This window comes from Ovis canadensis, chromosome X, assembly GCF_042477335.2.
Source record: "Ovis canadensis isolate MfBH-ARS-UI-01 breed Bighorn chromosome X, ARS-UI_OviCan_v2, whole genome shotgun sequence".
NCBI classification, from domain to species: Eukaryota; Metazoa; Chordata; class Mammalia; order Artiodactyla; family Bovidae; genus Ovis; species Ovis canadensis.
This window is the reverse complement of record NC_091727.1, coordinates 64,661,572-64,688,657: the sequence shown is the minus strand read 5'-3', so window position 1 is coordinate 64,688,657 and position 27,086 is coordinate 64,661,572. Positions and strand designations below refer to the sequence as shown.

The 27,086-nt window shown below is 42.5% G+C and overlaps 1 protein-coding gene and 1 pseudogene across 6 annotated transcripts in view; both read right to left on the bottom strand.

Annotated features, from left to right (window-relative positions):
* The window catches only part of DLG3 (discs large MAGUK scaffold protein 3), a 55,568-nt gene that overhangs the window by 7,437 nt on the left and 21,045 nt on the right, over nt 1-27,086 (bottom strand). For 4 of the 6 annotated variants that reach the window (XM_070290322.1, XM_070290323.1, XM_070290324.1 and 1 more), the window contains 4 exons: nt 19,305-19,419; nt 4,374-4,550; nt 4,075-4,150; nt 1,303-1,348 (listed from right to left, as the gene is read on the bottom strand). In XM_070290322.1, coding sequence (XP_070146423.1) covers nt 1,303-1,348; nt 4,075-4,150; nt 4,374-4,550; nt 19,305-19,419 — 414 coding nt within the window. Of the gene's footprint in view, nt 1-1,302; nt 1,349-3,158; nt 3,259-4,074; nt 4,151-4,373; nt 4,551-19,304; nt 19,420-27,086 lie in introns of all 6 variants that reach the window. The other 2 variants (XM_070290326.1, XM_070290327.1) reach the window with 1 other exon arrangement.
* Nucleotides 7,098-10,362, bottom strand: LOC138929937 (heterogeneous nuclear ribonucleoproteins A2/B1 pseudogene; annotated as a pseudogene).

Below are 27,086 nucleotides of genomic sequence, written 5' to 3'. Positions count from 1 at the left end.
AGGCTGCTCTTGAATCACCTCCCCAGATAGAACCCCTGAAGAACAGAATTGTGCAGTGTTTCAGGACTAGGAGGCTAAGCACTGGGCTGAATGAACAGTCACCAGGGAATGACATGTTGGCCTTTTGGTGGAACCAACAGCCCTCCTGCCATCGCTACCCGGAAGGAGGGCTCAGCCCCAGTGGTGAAAGGGGATGCTCCTCCATCCATGAAAAGACGAGAAAACAGAGACAACAAATGAAGAACACATGGAAGATAAGATGATCCTCCTGTCTCAGACTGTTGGGACCTACCCATATCTTGAGTGGGCAGAGCAACTGTACTCACAGGAGGCACAAAGCACAGTTTGGCCCAAACAAAATGCACTACTCCCAAGATGACAGGCAAATGGAGATGAAACATGAACAAAACAAACCATGGAGTGAGGCATTGCTCGTTTCAGCCAAGATGACACTGTTCCAGACTGTGATATGCTGTGGCCCCAGGAAAGACTGGCTGAGTCACCCATGCTAGTTCCTGAGTAAGCCATGGAGGAAGCACCTTTACCCTTATACCTTTATTATTCATGGAAGGAGAGTATTCGCTGACAGAACCCGCAGGGCATGGCCGCATGTGTGCACACACGCACCTGTGTGCACAGCAGGGAGGATAAGGCCCTGTCATCTAGATCCCTTCTTTTTTCAACTCTAAGATTATTTTCCAGAGATGAGAGGATGGTCAGTTTTCCAAGCTAAAGCACTAAATATACATAGTCCATAAAACGCTCTTGAGACCCCCACCCACTCAGCCCCTTAGAGACGCTCTGGAGAGCCAGCCCACACCATCTGCTGAAGGCCCTGAACCTGCCGGGACATCCCAGATATTTGCTGGGTAAAGGGCTTCACAGCACTATCACCCCCTGTTTAGACAGACTAAAACAGCTAAATCTTAAGCCCAATCCTTTAGTGTTGTGTCACTGGGAGAAGAATACACCGGGCAGGCACCCCTCACCTCAACAACAGGCTAGAGATGAGTTGAGTGGTCACCCCTGGAGAAGCACTTGCTGCCCCCCTCACTTGTAAAGTGGAATGCCAAGACAGCTCCACACCATTTCAAGGTACAAAAGGGAAAAACAGACATGAATGATAGGCTTTTATTATGGTTCCAGGGATCCAGAGCAAAAGTGTGACACTCAGAGCCACTTCCACTTCCTTCTGTGGTGGCGTTCACCCTCACAGACTCTTGCACTGCCGTGCCCTCCACCCACCCCCAGCATCTCCACTCATGCCAGAAATACAGTGAACAGTATGCAAGTTTGACTTACTCAGGTTCTTTGCTCCATAATAATCGTCACTTAACCCAGGGAAGTCCTAATTTCACAGACAGCAGAACAAAGAGGGAGGGAGGGAAGAAGGGAGGGAGGGCAGGAAAGAATTGGGGAGAAGAAAGAAAATAGAGAAAAAAGACAAGGGGAAGGAAGAATAGAGAGACAGGTGAGCATCAGTGACAGAAGTATGAAATACCATGAAGACCTATAGCTACAGTGAGGTTAAGAACTTTGCACAGGAAGAACGTCCCGGGTCAGATAAAATGCCTGGACTTCATGCTGCCCAATTTGCTGCCAGAGGGCCTCGGAGTGAATGACCTCTTTGAGGTGGTCTAGAGCCTACACGGGCTGACAAGACAGACAGGTGACTTACCAAGGCTTGGAGTACCTGCTTTGACTAAATTTGTAGTTATAGAGCCATTACTGCTTTGCCCCTGAAATCATCATTTCCCTCTGAAGCTGAATGAAAAATCAAACACCTATGTGTGGTAGAGAGGCAGGTACAATACTCATCATCCCAAGGAGTTTCCCAATACTGACTTGCTCTGTCCAAACCCTTCAGGGAAAGCTTCGTGCAGTCTGAGGTGTGGCCTTCCAAGCTGACATGAGTTGTGCAGACCACAGGGGATGAGCTCAGCTTCTGAAGAATAAGCACTAGGCAGTTTCAACTCTTATCCGACAGCCAATTCCCTCCCCCATTCAGCTAGGCCACTCAACAGTGAACCCTCCTAGGTTGGGCTCAGCGGGTAACTTTTGGAATTTGTCTGGTGAACGGTGGCAACCTTACCTCAGGTCTCTATCTCAGATTGCCTTCTTATTGAGCTCCCCAGGACTGTGAGCCCTAACCTCTATTGGGACAAGGGCACCCTTGTAATCTAACAGCTACCACCCCAGACCCACGTATCCCATGACCACGAAACACGCTGGCCTAGAAAAAGGACATTCCCTTGCAGAACTAGTTTCCTGTCCCAGTAGCCCAGGACAGAGGTTTACAATTCACCATGAGCCACATGAGAAACATTTCAACAGCCTGACCTGGTGTTTAAGGTTAGGGTGAGAGCAGTTAATTTCTGAGGCACATGGCAGAAAAAGAATATTTCTCAGCGTTGCAAGTTAACTTAGCCCAGCTTTATGGCCTTTTCTACCAAACCAGTTTTGCGTTTCTTCAATAAACCTTTATTTGGACAATGTTAAGTAATTCCTGTTTGGTGTCAATTCCTTTTAGCAAGAAGGATTTTATTTTGAAAGCTGGCTCTGTAATCACTCTGGGAAGACAGTTGAGTCTATTAGAGCCATGTGAACATTCTGTGTGTATAGGCACATGCACGTAATTCAAGAACTCAGCCCAACTCCGAGTGTCCAGATAAGAAAAGGCTCTTCTCTTGACATAGATGAGCAAAGATAAGGGAAAGAAAACACAAGCGAAAGAAGCCGGGAGAGCAACACTGAGTTCCTAGACTTAATTCTCTTGAAAAACCATTTTCTAAACTTGACACAGTAGCTGGTAACTGCTCATCAGCACCAGAGCAGAGCTCAGCCTGGCACTCCCAACGCTAGTAGTGCCGGGACTTCCCACTGGGCCCCCCTGCAATCACTTCTACCTCAGAGCCTCCAACATCCTTTCAGAAGAGTTGGACAAAAAAGACCCAACGTCACCCTGTACAGACCAATTTCTACCCTGACTCTGCAAATACACACACACAAACATGCATGCACACAATGGACGGATGGACACGTGTGTGCATGTGCACACACACACACACACAAAACACACTTTCCCAGTCTTCAGTGCAACTGAGGCAGAGAGGGTGGGGCTGTGGGTGGTCTGCTCTCTGTTCCCTGCTGCTACTTACGTTCCTGTCCGCTGCTCTCCTGGGCCATGTTTTCTTTGCTCTTGTAAAATGGAAACTTTCGAGAGAGGCGGAAACTCTTTTTACGTTTCGGTTTGATCGACTGTGAAAGAACATGAAGATGGAGGGGAAGGACAGAAGAAAAAAAAACAGAACAATGGATTTTAAAGCATGCAAGAAAAACTAAAATGGAGACAATGGTGAGCTAAATAAAAGACCACCTCTCACAAATGGAATCTATGAGATTAAATGAAAGTTGATGTAAGAGGAAAAATTATGTTTACAGAAAAATGTTGTAGGGATGTTAGAGGTTTCTACCTAATCCAGACTCACAGCACTCACTGGTACATCCTAAATGACAAAGGTCACTGTAGCCTCCTGGACACATTCCCTAAGGTGCCACTGATAAACAAAGAGCCATCTACTCCATGTCTCTCTTCCCTCTACTGCTCCGGAAGTTCTTTGGCCTGCGAAGCTCACAGAAGAAAAGGGGTGAATGGATAGAGCCCTCATGCTTTGTTTGGTCTGGAGGACGGTCGGAGCTCTGAGGCTGGCCTTCCTGGCTGGCTGATGAAGCCAGGCTCTATTCAGGGTCCCCATAACTCCAAAAGGGTCTACAGCCAGGGAGATACCCACAAATGCTTTCATATGCCCCAAGAAAGACAGCCTTCCAGACAGTGCAGCTCCAACACATCTTCAGGAACCAGTTACCCAGCTGAGAGGAGTAACCCTGGCTGTAGAGTTTGGGTGCCCCCTTTCTCTGCTTTCTGAAAAGCAGTCAGTGTTCTGATAGGACAGAGGCAGCACCCTGAAAAAGAGATATTCTTTTGTGCTCCCCAGTTCTCTTATCCACCAAACAGATTTCAAGTTTCTTATGCCTCTTTACATATGGCTGACTTCCTTGGGGATCCCCACTTACCCTGTTAGATTCAATCATCCCCGTCCTGGCATGAAACTTCACGGTTTTCAATCGAGCCCTTTCCTTCTTTTCCACCCTGTGTGGGAGTGAGAAAGAAGTCCTATTACTGCCAGTGCATGGTCTCAGCAGCCATCTTTGGCTCAGTGAATCATAATCATGTCCTGAGCACCAATTCAACACCAAAAAGGAGTAATAATGCACATCCATTGCTTTCAAGCACTTATAGTATAATAGGTAAAAAAGAAATCAATACCAGGAAGAGGATAAAGAAAGCGTCTCTCATGATCATGACAACTCACCTCTTCTTACTGGGGATCACACCGATTTGCTCACTTTCTCCATGTGGGGTCACCAGTCTCGCCTGCCACCACTCATCATCAGATGCATTAATGACGTGTAGAATGTCACCATAGGAGAAGCTGAGGCCTTGGCTTGGCAGGCAGCTGTCCCGAGTCCGGTCATAATCAAACAAGGCTCTGGAAACGAAGAGCGAAAGATAAAGTTGTTGTCTCAGCCCTAGATGGATGGAAGAGTGGTGGAGGATGGTGGAGGAAGGCCAACCCAAAGAGTCAGCACAGATCCAGGAGCCTTATAGCAGACTGGAAGGAATCCTGTGGGAGACTGCATCCTTGTTTCAGTCTTGACAATGTAAATATTCTATTCTCCCAACAAGTTACATAAGGGAAAAAAAATCTTTCATGACTCCCATCTCCCTCCAGCTTCTGGACACAAAGTGAAAGTCCAAAGCAGAACACCCTTGCTAGTCTTCTCCCTCAGACACATCCTCCAGAAACAATTTAGCTCTGCCAATGGGCTGTCTCAGTTTACAACAAATCTTCAAAAATTACTTGAAAATAGGACATAAATGTTAACTACAATCCCAAACAATGAATGGTAAATGCTATAGAAATACAAAAGTGAAAAAGGCCCTGGGTTCTGTGGCAACAAAGCTAAGGCTGATGTTGACCCACACAATGATAAACTTGACAGGGTCTGTATAAATAAGTCTCCCAATTCAGTTTCTTTCTCTCTCTCTCTCTCATGTATAGGAAAGTGGAAGCTCGAGGAGGAAGAATAATTTGACTGAGGTCACACACCAAACTAATCTGGGATAGAACCTAAGTCCTCTGACAAGACATGTGGAATAAAGATTAAATGGGAAGGTAGGAGAAGGTGGGAAGAGAGCTATACCATCTAGGCTTGAAAACAAAAGGTGGAGACCAGCTAGGTTGTAAGTGAGTGTTATGGAAAATGAGGTTAGAAATAAAGATCTGGGGCAAATTTTGGAAGGCCTTGAACAGACCTGATCCAGTGACCTCTGAAGATTTGGGAGTAAGCAAGTGACACATCAAAAGAGCCTTAGAAACATTAATCTGACCTCATATATGATCAGATACTGGAAAAGGGGGTAGATTTGAAGGCAAACTTAAACCAAAGCTACAAGCTCAATCCTTCAGGACACACCGCTGACTCCTGCTCTGGAGAAGCTGGTACTTGACAACAGAGCTCCCCTGCTCAGGGAACAAATCCATCTACACGTATCTACTTTTCTCCTCCTCTGGATCTCTCCTCATATGGAGTCACCACAAACAGGTGAGTGAGAAGTTTGTATTTTTCTACTTGCAATCTAGGCTGTCTTCATATTCTCTGTTAACACCTTTACACACACAGCCAAGCAGAGTTCCCAGAACTAGTTCCAGGACTTAGACGTAGTTCTACCTGCAGCACGGTGCTATGTGGCTCAGCTGGAAGCTGCAAAGTAAAACATGCTATTTCCCCATGTGCAGCCCAGTCCAAATGAAATGGAGAAGGTTGTAAAACTGTGGAGTGTGAAATTCTGTTGTTGCTGTTTAGTCACTAAGTCATGTCCGAATCTCTTGCATCCCCATGAAAAGTGGCCCGCCAACTTCTTAAAATGCAATCCTTAAGAAATCACTGTCAGATTATGTGAAAATGAAAATACCTGAACTTTGACAAAAGACCTTTGTGTGTGCATGCTCAGTCATGTCCCACTCTTTGCAACCCCATGGACTGTAGCCCACCAGGCTCCCCTGTCCATGAAATTTTCCAGGCAAGAAAACTGGAGTGGGCTGCCATTCCCTTTTCCAGGGAATCTTCATGGCTCAGGGATTGAACCCAGGTCTCCTGAATTGCAGGCAGATTCTTTACCACTGAGCCACCAGTGAAGCTCTCGGAAGACCTTTATCTCCCTCAATTTACGCACTCAAAGCAATAAGGAGAGAGGCCACGGTCAGCAGGTTAAGGAGGCACTCCATCCCTGAGGTTCTTTCTGGGCTTTGTGTGACAGAATCAAATCTGAATGCATTTACACTGCATTCGAAACTGAGCGTCCTAAAGAAAGGAAGGTATTCTGTCAGAGGTTCCTCTGAAGAGGTGCATGGTAAAGACCTTATCCTAAGTGACAATGAGAAATACTAAATGTCATTCTGAGCTTCAAAGGCTAAAACAAATGTAGTAAAGAAAAGAACAGAGCTTGGATTCAGAACAAATCAGTTTGGAGAGGGAAGGAAGATGTTTAAATGAGTTAGGAAAGATTAGGATGAGGTTCTAGAAGATTAGAGGGGAGAGTTTACTGGTTATAAGTTTAAAACATAAAAGGGACAATCCAATATATATTTTAGCACCTCCCAGAACTATACTGATGTTTGGCAACAGCAGTAAGAAGCTGAAGTACATATGGTAAAGTGGACATAAACGTTTTGTGGATGAGGAATCCAATTATTGGTTATTGATTAAACATCCGAGATTGAAAGAAAACTAAAAGGTTGGTTTACTTCTAAGATGAATTTCAGACACTTTACAATATTAAAACACATAACACAAGCTAAGTAAAAACCAAATAAGTACAGATCCAAGGCAACAAGAATGCCAGCAGATCCCACTGCAGTGTCAGGAATGGAACTGTTTGACTTGTTTTTTAACCACAGGCATGTGTTCCTTTTTATGACTTTCAAAAAATGTAAGTCAATTTTAAAAGGAACTGCTTTCAAATTTTTTAGGTGTTTCTTTTTCTTTTCTAACATATTTCTAAACAACTGCTTTTTCTTGCTTGTTTTGTTTTTTATATTTTAGGCATTATGTATTGGTTTTCTATAGCACTCACCCATCCTTTTTCCTCTGCTCTCCCAATTCTGTTACATCACATTTTTTTGGTTAAACAATATTGAATTTTACATCATGACGTAAGTGCTGTTCATAGATGACTACCCCTCTTTTCATATAAACTTTTTCTATTTTTTTTTCCTGGTGGAAATAAATACCTGATTTTTTCATTTGACTACATTTCTACATCTGTATTATTTTGTAGCTATTATTTAACACATAGCTATTTAGATTTACTATTTCTGTTATAATATTTGAAAGCAATTACCTTTGTGTATCAAGAAAAGGGGTAAATAGGCAAGGGTTTTTTTGCATATGCTATTGTAATATTTGAGATTTTTAACTATCCATATACATTAATTTCATTAAAAATTAATATAAGCGTGTCATAGAACATCTGAAAAATAGAAAGCCTAAAAAAAGAAAAATCACATTTAATATATCTTAGAAGTAACTCTTCATACTGTTGTGGTATTGTATAATAAACACACAAATCAAAAACCCACATATTTCACTAAGTTAAAAACATGCTATGTATATACTATTTTGCAACCTTAGTTATTACTTGAAATTGTTTCATTAACATTTGAAATATCATTGACTATTTTCCAAAACTAATATTTTTAATGATGATACAACAGCCTATTCTTAAGAATATCCATCAATTAAGAAATATTTATCACCATCTAACATGACCAGATACCACTCTTCCAGGCACTTTTAAAAAAAGAAAGAAAAAAAAAAAGCACGGAGCAGGGAGGAATCAATAAACCAAACATCTGACTTAGTCATTTACTTCAGATGAAGAACATGTTTGGCTCTAAGTTCCCTGGGAAACAAGGAAAAAAAGTTAACTTTCCAATAAAATGCATTCTATCTCATAAATTTGTGAATGAGCAATACTGAACAACAGAATGGACAATGCCTTTCGTAAACCATGATTTTGTTAAAACCATAGCAGCACAATAGTTGTATTTGAAATTCTGAACTACAATTATCATTCTCAGTTGAGAATGTAAAAGGTGAATTAACAAGAATTTCCTTTTCTATCAATTGGAACTGCAAATGAGTACAGAGCTTTGTAGAACATCAAAGCCTCAAAGGTCATTTCATCCCACTTGCTATCTAAAAAAGAAAATTCCTTTGATATTCTCTAAATTTCTTTTCAGTGCAAGCATTTAATGTCTCAGTCTTTCCTAGGTCTTCTCTTTTTTTTTTTTTTTTTTTACCTTTTAAATTATTTTATTAAATCTTCAATGTACAATAGCTTCTTTACACACGAACTAAATTTTTTTAGAAGAATGATGTTAGGTCTTATTACATGATGATTCTAGCTAGTAGTTTTTCCAAATGTTGGGGAAAATCTTGAAAAAGGATTTTCACATCTCACCCAAAACACTGAAATTTAACATTATCAAAGAAAGAGATGCTTCTACACTCTTGAACAGTGGCCACTGGAAAGACATTTCAAAAAGAAAGAATTGTATCTCAAAAGCATTTTTTTATATGATTTTTTCCTCCAAAGACGGTAATGTTTTTACATAATTAAGTCCATTCACAAAATGGCTTTCTGCATGTGCTCTCATGCCTTGGGCCACATCACCAAATATTTATGCATGACTGAAATGAGAGTTTCCTTGACATTGTTATTTCCATAGCCTGAAGCTGTTCTGTTACCTCCAGGCTCTCATTCTCCCTGATTTATACAATCAAGCCCCTGTCTAATAACAAGCTCAGTATCGCCATCTCTCCATAATCCCCACTTTCTCCATGGCCTCCTGGACAATAGTTTCCTCCACCATATGATCCTTCCATATTCCTCCTACCATTCAGTTTCCCACTCTTTAGTAACTCGTACTTTGAAGGTTTCTGCTTATAATTTCCCAAATTATAGCAATTCTGACTTCCATCGTTCCTTCCTCTCGCTCTGCAGCCCCTATTCTGGTGGCCATGTCCAGGTCCTCCTCCATAACCAAGACTAACCCTCAAACTACCACCTCCTGGTCCCCCTCCATACCCATGGTCACCATCCCCAGATTCACCACTGCTCCCACCTCCAGATCCTCCTCTAAAGTCCCTTCCTCGTCCAGCTCCAAAATTTCCACCACCACTATGCAAGTATAGGAAATCAGCCTTACCTCCTCCCTTTCCTATTCTAGAATGCTGGAGTGCCTGCATTTCTTGTCTAGACAAGGCCTTTCTTACTTCTGCATGATAACCATTGATGGTATGGTATTTCTGCAATACAAGCTTATCCACAGGATCGTGGTCATCAAAAGTCACAAACCCAAAACCTCTTTTCCTTCCAGACTCCCTATCACTAATGATCTCAATGGCATTGATGTTTCCATATTTCTCAAAGTAATCTCTAAGATGATGCTTCTCCGTGTCTTCTCCAATTCTACAAACAAACAGCTTCTTCACAGTGACAAGAGCCCCTGGTTTTCCATAGTCCTCTCTTGGGACAGCGCGTTTGGGGGTGACCCTTTTCCCATCGATGGAATGAGGTCTGGCCGCCATGGCAGCATCCACCTCAGCCACAGAGGAAAACGTGACAAAACCAAATCTTCTTGATGTCTGGCTGGCAGGATCTCTTATGACCACACAGTCTGTAAGATATCCCCACTGCTGGTAGTAGTTCCATAGAGTTTCTTCTGTGGTTTCAGAGCTCAAGCCACCAACAAAGAGTTTACGGAATTCTTCATTATCTCTCTTATTCCTCTCCAAAGGATCAGATGTTGACATTTTTTTCATCATGTGCTTGGGCGCTTGAGCCATTTTTCTGAAGCTGAGGAGGATGAAGGAGATCTCAGACTAACAGGAACCTGACCAATCCCAGCTCCTGGCTTCCACTCTTCCGGAAAGAGAGCCTCCAGGAGAACCTCCAAGTCCTGGCTTCAGGGATGCTATTACTGCCTCTGGAGCCTCTGCCGCCCTTGAATCAGTCTTGAGCCGCTTTCAATTTTTCAGAACAGGCTGATCTGTGAAAGAGGCTGATGCTGGTTCCCCCTGACCCGATCCTGATGCTGACCTGTGACTCGATCCTGAGATGTAGACCACCTGTAGCTTGCCAGAGAAAGCCTAGGTCTTCTCTACCAGGCTAAACATTCAAAATTCCTTCAACAGTCCTTCCATTGTTGTGATCTTGCTTTGTTTTCCAAATCTCTTCCTGCTGAAATTTTGTTTGACTAAGAGCTGGAAAAGTTCCTCACAAACAATGAAAATCAGTCCCAGAGATGCACAGGGCCTCATCTAGAGTTGTTTGGTGGTCAACTCAAACCAGGGCTCCTAAATCTCAGAAAAATTCTGTGAGGTCTAAGTCAAGGTCACATTTTTTAACAAAGAAAAAAAAGCTAACTGTCCACTTGGCTGTCTGGAAAATACCTTTCTTCCATTATTTACATACTCACTGACTTTAATTGGCAGCACTGTGTTTGATCGACGGGAGATGCAGAAGCAAAATCAGTCTTGGCCTTGTGCTGTGTGTTACAGAGAGAGGCACAGGACAGGACAAACCAAGGTCTCCAAGTCTTCAGAGGGAGCATAGGTCATAGAGCTTGGGGAATCTATGAGGAAGTGTTGACTTTTGAACTGGGCCTCAACAGGGTTCAGGTTTCAAAAGACAGAGATAGGGAGAGGCCCTTCCGGTGGGAAGGAAGAGCATGAGCAGAGACTCCAAGGCAAGCAGCCCAGGGTGTGTGCTGGGGTCACCAGTCTCCACGTTTGGCCGTTTGGCCATACGGCAGGGTATTAGGGAGAGCAGCAGGCCAGGGCCTGCCTGTGGACAGCCTCGAGTCCAGCTAAGGAGTCTGGCATTCATTTAGGAGGCCTTGTGTGACTGACTTCATTGCCTCTGCTTTCTTTGTTTTTAAGTATCATTACTGGGCTAAACTTTCATATGGAAGGCAATTCAGTAAAAGAACAGGCCTGAGTAGTAAAGTTAAACTACTTTTCAAATGACATATATTTTATGTAAAGGAAAAAGTATGTAAATTAGCCCTAGCCCTTAATAAACTTTGAAAAAATATCGACTACCTACCTAAGATCTTTAAGAAGCATGCTAAACTGTAGCCATCTAGCAATAACAGTCTGTCTTATCAACAGCCTAGAAACATAAGGAAGTGATAGGGATTGGCACCTTGTTACAAACACTTCCGGTCAGGCTTGGTAAGAGGATCAAAGGGCACCTTTCTCCACAACAAGAATATATCCTCCTGCCTGCCCCTTTTTATCCTTAGGGAAAGCACTTGGGAAAGTCAAATGCAATAAACCACTGTTCCAGAGCCAAAAATCCTACACATGCAGAGCCCAGATGACACAGCGACCAACCTTTCCAACCTCTGACTCAAACCAAGGATGAGCAGGAAGGAAAATACAACACCTATGTATCTCTGGACACCGCAAGAAAGACCATAATTAATGACTCTGTCACTTTGGTCCCATCTCATGTGTGAGCTTATTGACAAGAGATTGTGCTGGGAGACTAGAAACCTCAGCAACTCCTTACCGTTTCTGGTCTAAATAAAAAGAATTTCATAGGGGTCTCCAAGTTAAGGACTGGTCAGGTCAGAAGGAAACACTACATCAGGAGAGAACAAAGCTTATGAAAATATTATCATCCACAGCCTAAGAGCACAGCAAGTGGTCTACATAAAAGATTATTCCTCAACCCTGGATATGTCCATGCACCTCTGTGAAGCAAAGGAGAGCCACTTGTCAAACATCATGGCCAGGCCAAAAAATACTGACTTGTCTTAAGAGTGGATAAAGAGCATGTCCCAGGGAAAATGTGGCACATAAAAACAGAAAGCAGGCAATGAAGCCACCTTCTGGAACCACGTCACACCAGCATAAAAAGCTGATGCTCACTCCCTAGGGTCTGCAGGTTGGAGTTCCCAAGCTAAGTTTCAGCACATCAGCTTTAAATGCCACTGCCTGTGACCCCATGGATTGTAGCCTGTCAGGCTCCTGTCCATGGGATTCTCCAGGCAAGAATACTGGAGTAGGTTGCCATTTCCTTCTCCAGGGAATCTTCCTGACCCCATTGGTTCACAAAGAGTCAGGCACTACTGATCAACTAAGCAACAACAAGAGCTGCCTACAGGGATGATGTATGTGCTCTGGGGGACTTTGCCTAATCTTCCTTTCAGCTGGGACCCCACTGCCAAGAGGGAAAGCAGGAACATAATCAGCTCAAAGTAAACAGATTACTAGGCCCAAAGTCTCTGCAGTTTAGGTCCTAAATTTTAAACTTTGGGTCTGAAAGATCCAGAAAAAGCAAAAGCATCTAGCCCAGTCACCCCTGTGTGTTGTGGAATAGGAATGCAAAGAAAATGGCAGGAAACTGGTCAGGCAGGTTTCTCAGAGCAAACAACAGCACTTCAGCCTCAAAGGCAAGTAGCTGCTTCCGTGTGATCACCTCTCTGCCTGTGGCTCCAGCCATCTGCCTGGCCTGAGAGGCTCTGCCTGTCCCCTTGAAGTTCCCAAGCTAAGTTTCAGCACATCAGCTTTAAATGCTACTGTGTTTTCTAAGGAGAAAGCATCATCAAAGGTCTTGAAATATATGTTGTTTAAGTGGTGATCTTTCAAATAGTATCCCCTAAGAGATGCCCACTAACTTCCCTGTAAGTTCAGTGGTACAGAATCTGCTGCCAGTGCAGGCAGCTCCTCTGAGGCATAACTCAAGTCCCACCCTTGTCTGTGACTGTGCCCACTCCAAATTTCCTTCTTCCAAATTCATATTATGTATTTAGCAATGATCTTTCTTAATATTTTATGTTTATTGCTATTTCATTCTTGTAGTGTTTTAATCTTTCATATTATATCCCTTTGGGGGAATATAAACCATCAGCCCTTTGAGGACTAAGGCCATGTATGATATTTGTGAATGGTGATTAGACCAAGTTGGGGTAAGGAGCACAGAATACCCTCCCAGTTACCACCCCGCAACAGGTTCTTCCATGAAAGTGAATGTGTTAGTCACTCAGTCATGTCCAAGTCTTTCTGACCCCACGGACTGTAGCCCACCAGGCTCCTCTGTCCATGGAATTCCCCAGGCAAGAATACTGGACTGGGGGATTTCCCTGGTGATCCAGTGGTAAGACACTGCCTTGCAATGCAGGGGATGCGAGTTCAATCCCTGGTCCAGGAAGCTCCCACATGCCTTGGGACAACTAAGCCCATGCCCTGAAACTACTGAGTGCACCACAGCGAAGGTCCCACGTGCCACAGCTAGGACCCAACACAGCCGGATAAATAAATATTTGGAAAAAAAAAAAAGAATATTGGGCTGGGTTGCCATTTCCTTCTCCAGGGGAACTTCCACACTCAGAGACTGAACCCAGTTCTCCCACACTGCAGACAGAGTCTATACCAGCTGAGCCACCTGGGAAGCCCCATGTTCTTCCATAGTATTGACATATCCTTCCCATGCCAGTTGGGAGATTCTGCTTTCTTACTCTGGTCAGTGTTAAGAGCTGAATATTTGGGTGCCCCACTTCCAAGTTCATATGTTGAAGCCCTAACCCCTAATGTGATGGTGACTGGAGGTGGGGCCTTTGGGAAGTAAGTAGGTTTAGATGAGGTCATGAGGGAGGGATCCTCATCCTAACATTACTGCCTTTATGAGAAGAGGAAGACAGGAGAGAGCTGGCTCTGTCCTCAGAACACACTCAGGAAAGGCCATGTGAGGACACAGCAAGAAGGGTGGGGGGAGAGGGGGGCTCACCAGAACCTGAATTTGTCAGAGCCTAGAACTTGGGACTTCCCAGCTACAGAACTGTGAGAAATATATGGTTGTTGTTCAAGCTGCTCAAGCCTATGGTCTTTTGTTGTAGTTGCCCAAGCTACCTGAGACAGAAAGTGCCTGATAAAGGGCACAGATTACTTATAAGTTGAGCAGCCCCTCCCTTGCCCGGTCCATCTAAAGGATACACAGGGAGCTATGCAGTGACAGTAATTCCTCATCCCTTGACCTCAGCGTGAAAGTCAAAGTTTCTAGCAGCTTCTGAAGAGCAACTCAAAACCCCAAACTTGAGTATTTAAGTAGACACAAGATGGGCCATCACAAGAGGAGCAAATGCAATTGGCAGCCAGTCAGGAATCGCTGGCACATCTTGAAGAAGGGAACATGGAGAACAGGGAAGGACACTGTTCTCCACAGCCTACTTCAGGGTCTCAGTCCTTAGAGTGCAATTCTGAAGTTAGAGAAGCATTCACAGGTTCATAATGTGTGAATATTCAGGGTTCACAGCACCTGTTGGATCAGCTGAGGTGATGATGTGTCTAGGACTGGTGTCTAGGATATACGACAGGCAGTTCCAGAATCACTGATACATGAAACTGTCTCATCTTCTGGTAGCCCCCAACAGTATATAAATTCTTGTTGCTTTTTAAGATGCAGATTATCATCACTTCCAAATTGTGTCAGATAGTGAAGCCTGTCAATATTATACCTTGTTGGCCTCTTAATCCACAACTGAAACTCATTAATGAGCAAGACAAAGTTGGACCCCCTCAAGCATCATCCTGGGTTAAGCACAGAGTAGTGTAACAAATGCTTGTTAACAAGAAGGAGCATCTTCCAGCTTTCTTTGATGACTCTGACACTGTTTCTTGAATCAGGACTACAGATAGGGCATGATTTCCTTCCAAGAGCGGGAAGAAGGCTAGGATGGCAGATGGCCAGCCAGAAGACCAGGACTCCCAAAATGCCTGATGCTGTCCAGTGGCTGCAAAGAATGTAGCCAGGTTAACAGGAACAGACTTTCAAAAACTATTTCCACAAATGTACTATCAAACCTCTTGGCAACCTTTGGAGGACAAGGTCTTTTGCTTATTTATGAAATTAATTAATTAAATATGAACATAGAACTTGAAGGTCTCTGGAACGCTAAACTTCCCTGTGTCTTTTTACTACCTCAACATCAGAACAGCTTGAGTTAAACCTGACCTGGTCACCCTGACCTTGAGCAAAAGGCTGGAGAAGCATATTTCTATGGACTTCTCCAGGGTGGAAGGCAAATGAAACAGAAGAGCAGAGGTCCTAGACTGGGCACAAAGAGGGCCTCTGTTCACCCTGTCTATACTATTTAAGAGATGTTTCTAGTATGGCGAAGGGTGGGAAAGGCCTTTCCATTAAGTCACTAGGGACTTTAAAATCAAGTCTCATTTTCCAAACACTGTTATCTGTCCTTTCTCCTGCTGACTTGCTCCACAAATCCCATCTCCCCTGTGGTTGCTTCACCTGCTACAGCCTTGGTGCAGCTGCAAGAGGGTGGTATTTGCTTCAAAATAGTTTTGCGAGCCCATACACACCAGAGGAGGATAGAGACTTGCGGGAAGGGAAGGGAGGAGGCTCATGTCAGAAGGGGAAGCAATAGAGAATAGACTTAGAGGTGAAACTCCCATGAAAAGGGTTCCTTAACTTTAACCACCTGCTGCACACTATCTTCTGTGTGGATGGTAAGCTGCTAGAGGGCAGGAACCACTTCTACTGCTTCCTTGAATCTACCCCCACAACCACACTTAATTTCTCAAGCTTGTGCTTTACTGCTTTGCACATAGCCAGAGTTAAAGTAAGCGTTATGTTCAGTTCTCAAGTGAAACAGAAATAAACGTCTATTGTGACAAATAAGTCATCATTCCTAAGTATTATGATTACTTGTTAAAAATAATTTCCCCAAACCTGGTGAATCCAAATTGATAGGAGAGGAGCCTGGGAATCTGTATGTTTATTAGCATGCCAGCTGATTCCTATCAGTAGGTTTGGGAACTGCTGAGAGAACCATATTCTGGTCAGAACAACCAGGTTCAAATTCCAGTTTTGGAACTTCTCAGCTGTCTAACTGGAGTTTCCGTTTTCTTACCTGCAAAATGAGAACAACAATACCTACTGTGTAGCATTATTAAGAGACTAACAGAGGTCCTAATGCAGAGCACGTATTCCCTAAACGTTTGTTCCCCTTCATCCTGAAGACACTGGAAACTACTAAAAGCCTCTGAGCAGATCATTAGCTTCAACCTGCTCTGCAACCCGACAAATGGCTGCCCAGCCTTTTCTGTAACACCTCCAGTGACAAAGGACCATATTTACTATCTCCAAAAGCAGTCCATTCCATTTTCAGACAGTTTTAATCATTAGCTCTTTCTTCCTTATGTAGAACTGAGATCTGCCTTGGGTGACAGAACAAATCTAATCCCTTTTCCACATGATAGGGTAATGCAATTAATTAAGATAAGGACAGTGAGGAGGAGAAGGTGTGTGTATGTGGAGGGGAGGGGTCCATTTGGAACACACTGCTTGTTTGAAGCACTGGGAGGGCAGCTCCAGGCACATGTCCAGCAAGTGATTGATACGCAGGTCTGGAGTTCAATAAAGGGATCAGAGTTGTCATTTACATGATGAAAGAATTTGAAGCTGTGAAAATACATGACACTGCTATCTATGGGGCAGGGCTAATGAAACGTACTGAAGAATGGTCAGCAAGGTAGAAAGAGAGCCTTTAAAGAAGAAAGCTGGTAAATTCATGAAAAGTACTGTGGTGAAGAGGTCAGACCAATGGCAGAGAATCATTGAACCAGTCACCCCAAAAGAGTTGGGCTTTTGCCCCTCCAGAATCTTCTGGAGTTGCTTGGGACCACACCATCATGCTGAAAAGCCAATGCACACTTTCTTTCCTACTGAAAGAGAGACAATTTGAAGAAGTAGCAGCAGCGAGTACAGACGACTACAACATTTTCCAGCCTGGATGCTAAGACTGATTTCTCCAAATAAGGCTTCTATGCTCCTATCTTTGGAGAAACACTGCTTAGTATAGTCCCTCCTGGAGATTAATCAGAGTAAAGAACCCCATTTCCCTCTGTTTAATCCTGCATTTGCCCAACTTACTGAACCACTGACTTTTCACACAATACTTAACATCTAGAGGAACCAGTGTCTCCTGGCACATAATTTGGCAAATGTGGTCAGCAGAAGAGAGACCAGACAATAGTTTTCAGGAGTGTTGGTATTGAGGGAAATTTTCTTTTCAAAAATGGAAGAAACTTGAATATGTTTAAATGCTGAAGAAAAGGAAGCCACTGTAGAGTTAAAAAAAAAAAAAAAAGGCCAAAAACAGGCACTAGAGTGAGCCAGGCTCCAAGCTTTGGTAGAGGGCTAGCTCAGCAAAATACCTTAGGCCAAAAACAGGCATGTAAGGCAGTAGAGTGAGCCAGGCTCCAAGCTTTGGTAGAGCGTTAGCTTAGCAAAATACCTTAGCTCACTACTCTGGCCATAAAATATTATTTCCCTTGGTGAATTCTAGTGACTACAAATGTTCACTATTCTAAACCATATTTACTTTCCTGAGGACACAGATGTTACCTAGATACAGTTAATAGCAGATGATATAAACTGTATAAACTGCTTCACTAGAAACAGAGTGCAGCCTCCATCCTTCTCCCCAGAGTCAGACAGAATGTGTCCCTTGCCAGGACCAGAGAAGGGTGTTCCAGGTCTTGTAGGTCGGGAGCTGATGCCCCACTCCCCCTGCCCAGGCGAGGACAGCTCTAGCGCAGGATAGGCAGAGAGGGGAAATCTAAAAATAAAGCTCTCCAAAGAAACCATCTTGCCTAAAGAGCAGCTTCCCACGCACACTGGAGTGCCACATCTGCGGGGGCTGGAAGCACAGGAATGGGAACAATCCTGACCAAGTCACGTAAGTATTACCCTTTTGAGGGAGGCAATAGCACATTTGAATCCCCCCATTGGCACGCCAATGTCTAGGCTGCAGACCCAGAACAAGGGCTGAGTGACAGAAAACAGGAGACTGAAAAGATCACCAGTGAGTAGCCCAGCCTTCCTCCCGCTCTCCTTTTCTCACAGCAAACGTGAAGAAAGCTGCTCTCAACACAGACAGAATCAAGCTGAGGATTCATTCTAGAAAAGAACCGTGAAGGAGTCTAGTGGGCTTGAGGCTCAAATCTGGACTCCCTTGGCTCTTCTGCCCGCAGGAGGGTCAGGGACTAGCAACTGAGGAAAAAGAAAATCAAGCACTGAGAGAAAAACTGCAATTAGCATTTACATTGGTTGGCTATCCTCATCTCAAACCCCAAGGACAAAATAGATGTCATGTTGCCAGGCAACTAGCAACTGTAGCCTCCCTTCCACGCCCCCCACCTGGTATCAGAGACCACTAGAAAAAGTTCAACCCAAGAGTTTGATACAAGCATTAACACACAGACACACACAAACACACAAGCCTCAGAGGACACACACACACCCCTCAGAGGAGTAATCCTACCACTTCTTTCTCTGAGGATTTTACCCTTGGAGAGATACAATGTACTTACCCCAGACTGTTGGAGTTTTGCCAAGAAGCCCAAGCAGGAAGAAGAAAACTATCACTAATTCTAGGAGTCCACAGTGTTCATTTAGCAATCTAATTCTCCAAGGTTTGTACTTTGACCTGACAAAGTATTATTATGTGCCTCAAGGGTCACAAGCTCAACCTTGGACAGTATCTCTGAAAAGCTTTAGCAGCAATCCAATGCTATATATTCTTTCCACCCGCCCTTCCTGTGGAAGGTACATCATCCCATCCTATGTCCCATGACTCATTTACAGCAGACCAGTGCAGCAGGGAGCGAGCAAACACAACTTAAAACAAACAAAACAGAATGCAGCAACCTGTCAGTTCTTTGGTCTCTTAAAAGAGACCCTGTACCAGTACACAGTGATAGCTGATATGTTCGAATACAAAGTCTGATATCTATTATGCATATGTGGAAGTGGGAATGCCAAGTTTCCCCTCAAATCACAGATTGTGAGCAAAGTACTTTGAACATTTGAGTGCTCTTTGAATGCTGACTAGCAACAGTCTTTTACAATTAGAGAGTACACTGAAAATTTCCCATACTGAGTCATTCAGGAGTGAAAAGGAAGAAGCCAGATCACAAAAGGGAGGAGATACTGACCATAAAGTACACAACCTGAGCATACAGTGCAAAGTGTTGTTTTAGTACTGGGAGTATACACTCCCTATCCCACTAGTTAAACAAGAAGGGCTGGGTTGGCAGAGAGCTTCCCTCGTGCCACACAAAGCCTGGTGTTCAGAAGTGAGACTTACCTGACATACAAGGACCTCTTCTCACTTGTTCGCAGGGACCCAGACCCAGAGCTCATGCTGCTGTTCATCATCTGTTCTCGCAAGTCATGTATCTTCGATTCAAAGCGACTGTACTCTGTCAGGGAGACAAGGGAAAGGACAGGAAACGAATGAACCCAAGGAGCTGCACTGAGCCTATCTGCCAGTGGCCAAAAGGCCAGGAGGACCCTTGACTGGGCCAGAGCCAGCCCAGTCAATCTTTGCTCTGATAAGCAGAGTACCTCCGGCAAGCATAGAAAGACAGATTTCTCTCCACCCCCAGAGTGAAAGAATGAAAGAATACACCTGAAAAAATAGTAACTTATGGAAAAAGCTTACTGATCCTTAAAAAAATAACTGGAAAGAGGTGCCAGAGCAGCCTTCATAAATCTTTAGAGCAGACACTGAGGCCCAAGGAGAGCAGATGGGAAAGGAGACTTTCCCGAAAAGTGGATTGCAGAGAACAGATGGCCCTGAGACGCAGGGTGGAAGGGCAGGAAAAGACCTGAGGCCATTATATGATTATTAGGCAAAGAAGATGATCTGTTTCTAGGTGACTTTTTTTTGAGAAGGGAGAATGGAATGCAGTACAAAGGTAAAAACAAACATCACAATCAGAAAAGGAGATCACAAAGCTCTCCTGAATTATTTCCCTCTTAACAATCAGGGTTCAGTAACAATTGAACAAACATCACAATAAAAATTCTCCCAAACCCAGAAGTCTGCTGACATCTCTCTTCTTCAAAATCATCTAGTCAGTGAGATCATAAGTCTGTGACCAACTATGTAGCCCACTGACACCATCACATAGCCTGAAAAAGCCTCGTCATTCTGGAATGGTGATGCCAAGTTTATATCCAATTTAAGAAAACCTGACAAAGGAAAATGAACTCTATCCATACAACTACTATGAAAGGCTTTTTATAGGGTTACTTTACTGTGACATTCTCCTAGTACATCTCAAATGTGATATTCACATTTACCACACACATACAGACGCACACACTCACACACACACCTCACACATTTTTCAGGTCTGTGATCGCCACATAAAATGGGATATCTCTACGGCACAGACTGTGAAAATGACAGAAAAGAGGCACACTTCATTAGGTGAAGCTGATTTTAAAGGAAGTCAATACTAGAGGGTTGAAGGTTTATACTAGGGGGTTGAAGGTTGGGAACTGCTTTAAAAAAACAAACACATTTCCAGCAGGAAAAAATTCCACAAAAGCATTTTCATGCACCACAGAGGGCTGGCAAGAAGCATCCCCATCTAGTCTGTACGACTCTACAGGCAGAAAACAGAACACCTGTTCCAACACCTGACACCCCAAAGCAACCTGACCTTCAGTTAGGTATAAAGGGAAACAGTAAAAAATCTTAAGGGGAGAGAATAGAGTTCTAGCTCAAACAAATCTCCTCTTCCCAACCAAGTTTCTTTTTGTTCACTCTGGTACCAGTGAAGCCAACTGGCTAAATTTGTGTGCTCTTTCATTCATCACGCACTGGTGTTATGGTGATTTGTCCTCATTACTTACTCCCATCTCTGAAATCCTGCAGGAAGCAGTTAAGTCACTGACTCACCCATTAAATGTTGGGAGAAAAAAAGAGAGACAGCAGCTGGACAATGTCCCTGTTCTGAGGGTTACAAGGCAACACATCAATATTAATGAGGCGTCCCAATCTAAAGGTAGAGGGCTGTGACCAATCTGTCATAGCAGCCCTGGACAGCAGCAGGGCTATCTACCTCCAGAGCCGCCCAGGCACGGGTCCCACCCTAAGGCTCAGCCCTCCAGCCCAACCCTCTCCAGTTGGCTCTTTCTGGCCCTCCTCCCCACTCACCGGCTGAGAGAAGACCAGGTGAAACAAAGATATTTCTGACCAAGCAGCCCTTTCTTGCGCAAGATAAGTAAAAGGCAGAAATATGCATTGAACGCAGGAAAAAACACCCAATCTATCTTTAAGCTGTTTTCCCCTCTCCCAACTTGTTTACGTATTCTCTTCTTTGGAATTGACTTGCCCACTGAACTCCAACGTAGCAGCAGGTCATGGCAGTTGCTTAGTAATTACATTTCTTTAAAAACCCTTTAAAAAACAACCACCAAACCACCATTTCCTCAAGCTCCTAATCCAAGGTTGATAACACTGGGCCAGAGGGCCCACTTAAAATAGACTATAGAAAGAGAACAAAGCTATTGCTTTAAGGAAGTCATTTTCTGTTTTCTACATGCTACTGAGCTTTCAAATCTATTAAACAGTGTTTTATTCACTTTTCCCCATTCAGATGATCCCCTTAGAGTTCTAGCTGCTCACAGGCCTCTGGCTTTTATTTGCAGAGTTATCTAATGTCCAGTAGGCACAGAATCGCCTCTGAATAAATGATTGTTGGGTAAACGAGAAGCAAATTAGAAAACTGTGCCCAAGTTGATGCTTCTGTTCTCAAACTAATAAACCTAAAGGTTTATTTAACTGATGGCTGCCAGCTTCACTGAGGGCTTGGAAAGGTAGTTAAGAGGTATTCCCATTTACTTTTGTTCCCAAGGTTAATTATTGAAAGCAAATGGAGTATATGTTTTTTAAACACCTTTTTGAGATACTAACAACCCACAGGGGGCATCTGATTAGCAAACTTTGTTTATAACAAAGAAAAAATAATTTTAACAAAAAGCTGTTTAGAATAGTCTTTAGATAGATAGTACCTCATCTTAATATTAGAGGCATCATTTCCCAAGAACAAAAGCTTCACCTAAACAGTATCTCAATTCTAAGACCTCACAATTTGCCAAGGCCTTACTTCCCCTTCCACTCAAAACAAACCCGTTGCTGGAAGGCATATCCTAGGCCTAAGTCATTACCTTAGAAGCCCACCAGACCACCCTCTATAACCCAAACGTCCTACTTCAAACAGGCTATTTTAAAGAATATTTATTACTAAAATCTTAAGTCTACTAAACTGTGTTATATTTATTTTTTCCCATTCAGATGAACCCAACTATTTGTAATCCACAAAAGATATGCACAGTGAGTCATTGCTCCCTCATTCTCTTTACTAATCACAGAGAGAAAAGGGGGTGGGAGTAGGACAGTCAGACATCATTCCCCAAACAGGGTTCTTCACTGACCACCTGGGGGTCAAAGAAAGCTGATGAGTTTACACTTTTTAAAATTATAAAAGTAGCATATGATTAAAAATTTTTTTTTTCCTTTGGACATTCCTGTATCATTTCCCCATCCCAGTACCCAGAAGCAACTAGTTAGGATTTTTAGTATGTATCCTTCCAGACTTATTTTCTGTATGTATCATTCATATACATTAGCAACTCACCAAGAGTCACATGCTTTTTTCATTCTCCGATATGTCATGGCAACCTATACTGACATGAATCGTGATCTACCTCATTCTTTGTAATAGCTGCATAGTATTGCATATTATGGACAGATCATAATTTATTCAGTCATATCCCAACTGACATATATTTAAATTGTTGATTTTTTACATTACAACCAGCGCTGGTCTGTGTATTTGTATGAGCATTTCTATAGCATGGATTCCTTGAATTGAAACTGCAGAGTCAAATTACATGCACATGAAAAAATTTGATTGGCACTACCAAACTGAACCCCAACATTCTGAAACCCTTCTAACTGGAAGTAAGGATAAACTGCTATTCTAAAGCTTCCAGCAGCTTTTCTGTTCCTGAAGAAATAGAACTTACCTTTAAGGACAGATTGATCTTTCGTTTCGGGAGAAAAAACTTTAATAAGCATTTAGGTTATGTGAAAGTAAAGCCAAAATTGCATTCTGGAATAGACAAAGAGGAACCTCAAATGTTCTCTCTGCATAATCACAGGAAAGGTCTACCGGTGGGTGGAATTGCTGATTTAAAGGGACTGTCCTACTACCTATATGACATTCTGTCTACCTCTAGAAATATCTACCTTTAGTTTTGACCACTTTGCATCCACCTACTTGATAAATTTCAAGCCAAATCTCCCTGGTACTGGAAACAACAGCCCCCTTTCCCCTGTGCACAACTACTGTTTCCTCAAGTTTTGCTGATGTTCTTTCTAACTGCCTCCTCAATCCATCTCTTTCTTTCTAATTTCCACTGTCATTGCCTTTTTGTTTTCTCATTATTATTTTATCTCTTGCCTGGATTTAGGTCACATAGTTACCTCTTCTCTGGACCACTGCTGTATTGCTCTAGCTGGTAGTCTGCCCCCAGGCTCTCCAAATTCCAGTCCAGTTTAAGATTCTTATTTCAAAAGTCTTCCTAAAACTCCAACTTGGAGCCCCTCATCCAAGTATCTATAATAATTCAATAGCAACTAAAGAATTTTAATATCTCAACTAAAATGTCAAAGACTGCTAAAACCATCATCCTATCACTCTTAGCTGATCTATCCCATGTGTCATCAGATAGATCATCCTCTTTAAAAATATTTTATTTATTTTTTTAATTGGTGGAAAATTGCTTTACAATTTTGTGGTTTCTGGCGTATAATAACAGAATCCTCTTTTGAGTTAACCTGCCTGCAACTCTTGAACACAATTTGTTCGTTCCTAGCTATTACTCCCTTGTCCTGAAATTTTTCTCCCTGCCTGACACTGAACATCCTTTATGTTGTTCACCACCCCGAAGTCTTATTCATTCATTTACTTATTCCAAATATTAACTAAATGTCTACTGTGTGCCAGGCATTATGAGAGCTGATGGGAATATAAAGGTAATCAAATGGTTCCTAGAAATTACAAGAATGAAAGAAACTACTATTTAATTACAACTTTAGTTATGATCGTGAGACCAACAGGGTGACCCAACCTACTGAGGAGGGGGATAGGATGATGTTAACTAAGGTTTCCATGAGGAAGTGACATTTAGGTTGAGTCTTTAAGGATGAAGAGTTAGCCAGGGGAAGACGGATAGATAAAGCATTCCAGATAGAAGAAACAAAATATGTGGGGATAAAAAATATCTGGATCACAGGGCAGTAAGGAGATACTGGCAGATCAGACTAGGAAGGCAGACTGAGGTCAGATTATACATGACCTTGTGGATTTCTGCATCCATCCTAAGAGTAACAGAAAGAAGTCACTGAAAGATTTTAAGCAAAGGAATGACATGAACATGTGTGTATGTATATCACTTTAGCTATCATGGGGAGAATAAGTGTGGTGCCTCACATGTAGATTTAAGTTTCTTCAGAGCAGAGAACCATGCTTTCTCTTCTTGTCTAGCACCTACAGCCTGGGGGTGGGCAGCCTGCTTTACAGCATCCAGACCAGCTAGCTCCCAATCTCTGCACAAATATATCCAATGTTGGGAAGCTCTCTATTCTTTCATCATTAGACAACACTACAAGAGAAAATTGTTAGATTGAGGGCCATCTCTTTTGTTACTTGGTCCTATTTTGGTGTCTAAAACAGTATAAACATGATGGATTCTCTTCTGTATAACTGTATGAAGGAACAATTTAAAGAAAATCAAAGAGCTGGGGAAGCCTGGAACAGGTTCCAAGACTACTGAATAAGACTGAATAGAAGGTAGAGTGTGAACAGGGGAAGGGGAAGTGATGGAAGGTTGGGGGCCAAATTATAAGAGTTTGAGTAAGGGCTTTTCTTACTAGGCTTTGGGAACCACTGGTAAGTGTTTAAATAGGAAAGTAATACAATTAGAACTAGGTTTGGGGGAAGATTATTCTGAGAACATAATATAGAAAGGAAAACAGGGACAAAGGCAACAGAGACCAAGAACCTGTTCTACTAGTACAGACAGTGACGTCAAAGGCTTGACATAGTGTGGGGACAACTGAGGATAAAAAGATGCTTGGGGCTGGTGCACTGGGACTACTGAGAGGGATGGTATGGGGAGGGAGGAGGGAGGGGGTTCAGGATGGGGAACACGTGTATACCTGTGGCGGATTCATGTTGATGTATGGCAAAACCAATACAATATTGTAAAGTAATTAACCTCCAATTAAAATAAATAAATTTATATTAAAAAAAAGAAATATGCTGGAGCCAGAGGAGAGAAATTTTGACAACTGATTGGATGTAGGGTGAGAAAGGATCAAAGGCAGCTTCTGAGCTGTTTCCTAAAAGACCAGGAAAAGGTGGGATAATATCAGCCATAATAGAGAATGGCCATCATGTCCTCAAAAGAAGTTCTCTTTTACAGGCTAAATATTGTTACTTCCTTAAACATTCTTCATCTAACATGGTTTCCAGGCCTTCCACTACCTCTCCCTTTTTAAAATCTAGTGCCCAGAATTTGTGATGTCATTTCCTTTACAAAACTATAAGCTCCTTGATGTGTTTTTTGTTTCCTTCTCAAAGTTTAGCATGGCAATTAGCACCCTTGTTGAGTCAACAAGGGTGTAAACTTGCTATAAAGATCTGACAGGACAAACCTGGACACCGTAATTCTCAAATTCTGGCTCCTCAGGAACTAATGTATGGAAAAAGAACACAAAACTTTCTCCTTCCACTCATCCCAAAAGGGTAAAAACTGAACAACAAAACTGTAAACCACTTCTGCAAAACACTAACATATCAGAGCTTTCAAGACCTACTTAATAGCCTAATAAAGCATCAAAGAGGACTGAAACTACAATGTTCACTACTATGAAATGGACACATAACCAAGCCTCCAAAGCCATCTCCCCTCTAAGACTTTGATCTCAAATGCATCTACCTTCCTAATGAAAGAAAAAGTGTCTCCTTGGTATTAGAAATGATACTTGTCAGCAATTTGGAAACACTGAAAGGGGCTCAGTTTCTCAAACTATAGAAAACTTATTTGGTTCTATTTGGTTATGGGTAGGAAAATGTTGTAGAGACAAGAAACAAATAAAAGCAACAAAGAGTACTTAGTCTGCATGCAGCACTGACTACCTATGGTGTGAACGAAGATATAAAAGGTAAATGCTCCAAAATAAAATAAAAGCCATGCCTACCAAATTCGGAAAGGACAATGAAGCTGGGAAGACAACTGGATGACAGACTTCAGACACACAGACTGTGACAGGCAGGAACAATGGAAAGACACAAATACAAATAAAATGAAAAAGAGAAATGTAACTTGCCGACCTTAAGTTCCCACACAAACACTGAGTAAAAGACAGGGCTGAATCACAGCACAGTGTCTTGGTTTGCTATCATCACAAAATAAGTCAACAGTTGCCCAAAGACTCATTTGTTCCTAAGGAAGTGAAGGTGTTCAAATCTCAAATTCATACAGCCCTCATTTGCCATTGCTGAGCTGCCCTGAGCTCAGAGGAATCACATGCGAGAGTCAAATTCTGATGAGTATGAATTGTGTTTTAGGTTTTCTACAGTTGCCTGTGGAATGCAAACCCTCAGGATTTGTATGAATTACAAGCATCTGTACCAACAACATAGTTCATGTTTTCAAAAGAAATGAATGGAGCCAAAAGTAAAATAAGCCCAATAAAGAAGATACCTGTCAATGTGGAGATAAGCATATGAATTGTCAAAAAGCACATTTCTTAGAATCACAAACTTGTCTCTATAAAATAATATGAAGCCTATTACTTGGGTTAGTTTCTAATTATGGAGCCTACTATTTAAAATATCTGATACCTCTAAAACTAAACCATTTCTCAGGTCCCTTCTGATTTTGACATAATTATGATTTTAGAATCAAATCAATGTGGTCCATAAGAAATCAAACCTAAGACTAGTCTAATTAAAACTTTTAACATGATCTATAAGAAGGAAATCTTCACATCTGCAAATAA